This window comes from Mizuhopecten yessoensis, unplaced genomic scaffold, assembly GCF_002113885.1.
Source record: "Mizuhopecten yessoensis strain PY_sf001 unplaced genomic scaffold, ASM211388v2 hete_36162884, whole genome shotgun sequence".
Taxonomy (NCBI): domain Eukaryota; kingdom Metazoa; phylum Mollusca; class Bivalvia; order Pectinida; family Pectinidae; genus Mizuhopecten; species Mizuhopecten yessoensis.
Window position 1 is genome coordinate 1 of NW_018485176.1, and position 4,409 is coordinate 4,409.

The following is a 4,409-nucleotide window of genomic DNA, read 5'->3' on the forward strand; positions in this document are numbered from 1 at the left end:
ATGTGTCAATATTCACATGTAATTAGTATGTATCGTATATTATGTATCAATATTCGCTATCGGGATAATTTCGTGGAACAATAAAGGTGAATGAGGTCGATGTTAAACTGCAGAGTAAAATCACCATTTCACAGTGGTGTTACCTGAAACGGACATAATTTTCTTTTGCCAAATCTAAATCATTCAAGGATGACAATGCCTATAGCCAGTAGTGTGTTTACAGATATCTCTGGCCTTGTGCAGTGTATTTTTTTACAATTTCTTATGATATCATAACATACTTCAGTTTATTATAGATATTTTATGTTTTCAGTCAGAGACTTCAGTACTGTCGTCTGGAGTGGACTCCACGGTTGTCCAGTTTGAATACACCTCCACACAGATGGAGAGTGACTGGAAGGTTTGGGTCAAGTCGCTGACTCACTTTAGACATACCCACGATGTGCGTGGCCTCGCCCTCGCCAATGATCACATTGTATCAGGGGGTCAGTATCATCAATTTTTTTGCCTTATCTTCTTGATTACTAATAACTGGGAAAGGTTCGTCCAGTCAAACTTTCACCCTTCGCTCATTAAATCAATTTACGCCCAATGTAAATCTTGCCCTTTACATTTCATTGCTATGCATATTATGCTGTTTAGCTTTATTCACTGTAATGATAAATTTGCCCTCATTGCGGAGGGCAAAAAATTAAACTGCAGGGAAATTTCCTGTTAAACAGTATTTCAGATCAATAATTCCCTTTTCCTTTCTTCCTTTCTTGCTCTTCCTTTGTTTTCCTTCCTCTTCTCTGTCTTCATTGTACTTTCTTTCCCTTGTGTTCGTCTTTCTCCTGCTTACAAAGTGATAAACCAAGTAAAATTGAATGTGTGTTTTAGGTGTGGATACTAACCTTATTGTGTACAGACTACAGTCTTTAAAGAAGAAAATATGGCGTAAGCTGGCCCCGGTCCCACACGTAAGTAGACTGGACAAGTTTTGAAATATTGAATTGACACCTGTTGGCATTGTTGAGCTTATTTCTGTTAAGGGTGTCAAAGGGACATGTATATTCACCCTCTAGTTTTATGCATATATGGCAGATTTTAATTGTTTATAGGATTTCGGTTGCCTTCTAGCTTTATGTTCGAGGAAATTTCCCTTTAGCTTGATCGGTAGACTAGCGTACTGGGAAGGTGGGTATGGCGAGTTCAGTCCCTGGTGGAAGCACACTTCTCTCTTTCCAGTTACAAATGGTGTCCATGTGGTGACAGGGAGTTAGAACCTGGGCGTTGTGGGGTTTGAGGGGGAACACATTTAAAAAGGGGGGAGTAATGTGACTGATTTTAATTGCTCATAGCATTGTGGTTGCTTTCTATCTACAAGTAAGAGGGAATTTCCCTTTAGGTCAATCAGTTAAGCGGTGGATGGGGAAGAAAGGAGTTGGGAGTTCTGTCCCTAGTGGAAGCACACTACTCTCTTTCTTTTTACACATGTATAAGATAATTTCAAGATATATGAGTTTTATTTCTTCCAAAATCTATAACATAATCTTTGTAGAATTCCTGTATGGTTTTATACATTTTGAAAAAAAATCATCTTTCAAGTAAGAACATCGGACAAAAATAGTTATTGAAAATTACGTGGATCCTTTTGTGTATGATAATATAATACAATGCATGTTCTTTACTTTATATGAAAAAAGTTATGCTTGGTCATAATACCGGTAGTTGCCCTTCGTCAGTAGAATCCATATTTACCTGTTGTTAATTTCACCCAACACAGACGAAATACTTGTTATCTTCAGTAAACATTTTTCAGTAGTATTGTATACCTCTGGGTATTTCTACGACAGCTGCATCTGAAAACGTAACTATGATTTGTGGTACTGTTTTACAGCGGTCGATGGTACAAGTGGCCAGAGATGCGGAGTTGGTTGTTCTCAAGTACACCGACTACCTGGAGGTGTGGCGACTAGGATACACCAACAAAACATCGGGTATGTACGCAAGCTACCTGATGTATGGGTACACTAGGGCTGGGATACTGCAGTCCTCAGGAAATTGGCTTGCTGATGAGCTCCGAAGCAATCCCATTTTTTTGCCCCCACCCCATGTTATGGGGGCATATGTTGTTTTTCATGTCTGTCCTGTCCCATTTCGTTGCAATTTACTGTCATGACTCTTCCAACTTCATTTGTTACCTGATTGCTATCAAAGTTGATACAATATCTCAGATGAGTTTGATGACAATAGCTTATTGTTTTGTGCAACTCTCAGGTTTTCAGTGTTTAACGGAAGTACACATGGATGCGACATGCGTTTCTAAAACCTGGTCAAATCCAGAGAGAACAAGTATCATGGAGACAATGTATTAATCTATATAAGTACACCTGTGTTAACACACACACTAGGTATTTTTAAATGAAACATCTATAAAGTTGCATCTGTTTCAACAAATCCATCAGACTAAGGTTACTTAAGGATCCCTGGCCCACTGCTTTGCCGTTTTCCCTCAGTTACCTCCCCTTAACTTCCATTTGGACATAACTGTAGCGCATTAGACTCTTACACTACTGTTGTCCAGGTTGCTCAATTGGTTTCTGCTATAGTATAACAATCTGAAGTCCAGTGTCAATTCCAGGTCTGGCCTACCACCAAGAACATGGTTGTTTATTTTATTTTGTTTATGTCATCTCTATTATAATTTCATAAAAGTCCTGCAAGACTTGATCAAAGCTATAGTCATGCCGGAAAGTCCTGCAAGACTTGATCAAAGCTATAGTCATGCCAGAAAATAAATTCTAAATGCATTGATTCATTTTTAACTCACCTGTCCGTCCGTCAACTTTTTCTGGAGCATCCTTGGGCCAAGATGACTCAATTTTGTATAAACGGTGGGTATGCCCCCCCCCCCCTCTTTTTGAAATTGCATATGTACATACAGTACCTACCATAAAGTGCTATATCTTGACCTTATATCAAGTACTTTAAACATATCCGGTGAGCGATACAGGCCATCTGGGCCTCTTTTTGGTATGGGTATTCATAATCTTCCAATTTGTTTTTTCAGAAACCGACGGTGAGATCTTACCGTTACAGTCCAACCCATTAAATTTAGTTCAGTTAAAGAACAAATCGAGCGAGCCAATCATCTGCTTCGCAATCAGCTCCCACGGTAACGTGGTTGCCTTCTCCGATCAGGATTCAATACGGGCTTACAAACTAGTCATTGTAAGTATACATATATACAAAACATAGTCCCTGTTTTTTGAAAATAATGATCGAAATTCTTCATTAGAACAGCCCCCTTCCGCAATGAAGTTAGGGGATGGGAGCAGATATATTAAAATAAGGATGTCTGTCTGTAAACACTGGTTTGTCGGGACCGATTCTCATAAATACAGTTGTTACAATATACTTTACAAATGATTCAATATACATCACAATATTGATGCCACCATTTTGATTGTTTTTAATTCATTAATAAATAAAATGATAATTGTAAATATAGCAGAACTGGACTGGGTCGATCATTGGCTACAAAGTAGCTCAATTGATAGAGCACTCGTCCTGTTACAGTGGTGCCTGTGACCAACCCTTGTGGCGAGCATTTGGTGTATGCTTGGCAAGGGGATACCAGAACCTGGGTTGTAGATATGTGTGTCCTCGTGGGTAAATGTTATTAACCCGAGTGACATGAACATTCATATAAACTGCAAAAACATGTAAAACTAATCTGAACACCTGTGACTTTTAGCTTTAGCTTATCATTGACACAATTAGAAAATTACTAAAATGCCATGGCATAAGCACTATATTGTTCAGAGTTTATTTATAAATCTAACATTTCTAAAACATAAAATCTGTTTTGATTCATAAACAAATTTCTTTGGTTCCAGAAAAACAAGGAGCTTATCAACCCTAGTGTTTCAATAAAGAAACTGAAGCTGTATATGACGGAGGATTCCACAGCACCGCTACCCGCCCATCACATGTTAGCGACGACCAACGGTGATACTATCGTCACAGCTACAGTGTGTGGAAGTATACAAGTACTCCGTGTAGAGGACAGCTATGTCAAGGTGGACCATGCTTTCTCCGGCTCAAAAGGTAGGAAATAGTTCAAAATCAGCTGAGTCAGAATCATCAGTAATGGTGACTGCTGTGACGATGAACCAGCAACTCAAATTCTCAGTTTGTTTCGCAAACATTATCCTCAATTTTGGCTTTAATGTTGAATGTTTGCCCAGGTGAGGAAGGAAATGGATTCTGTCCCCAGGCCAGGACATGCCAAAGCCCTTAAAAATCATAGTTGTTATTCCCTGCTTAACATTCAGCATTAAGGTAATGGCAACAACTGGTTCACATGTTGTCAGTATAACTTGACCGGGCGGAATGCTGTGCTGGGTGCCTTCGGTATGGTATTT

General features: G+C 39.1%; 1 protein-coding gene across 1 annotated transcript; it reads left to right on the top strand.

Moving 5' to 3' along the window:
• Positions 1 to 313: 313 nt before the first annotated feature.
• Positions 314 to 4,092, top strand: LOC110444697 (U3 small nucleolar RNA-associated protein 4 homolog; the record flags this gene model as incomplete). Its single annotated transcript, XM_021489061.1, has 5 exons — positions 314 to 485; positions 880 to 959; positions 1,880 to 1,979; positions 3,053 to 3,213; positions 3,882 to 4,092. Coding segments are annotated over 5 exons (724 nt in total), but the record flags the coding sequence as incomplete, so codon positions are not given.
• Positions 4,093 to 4,409: the final 317 nt, after the last annotated feature.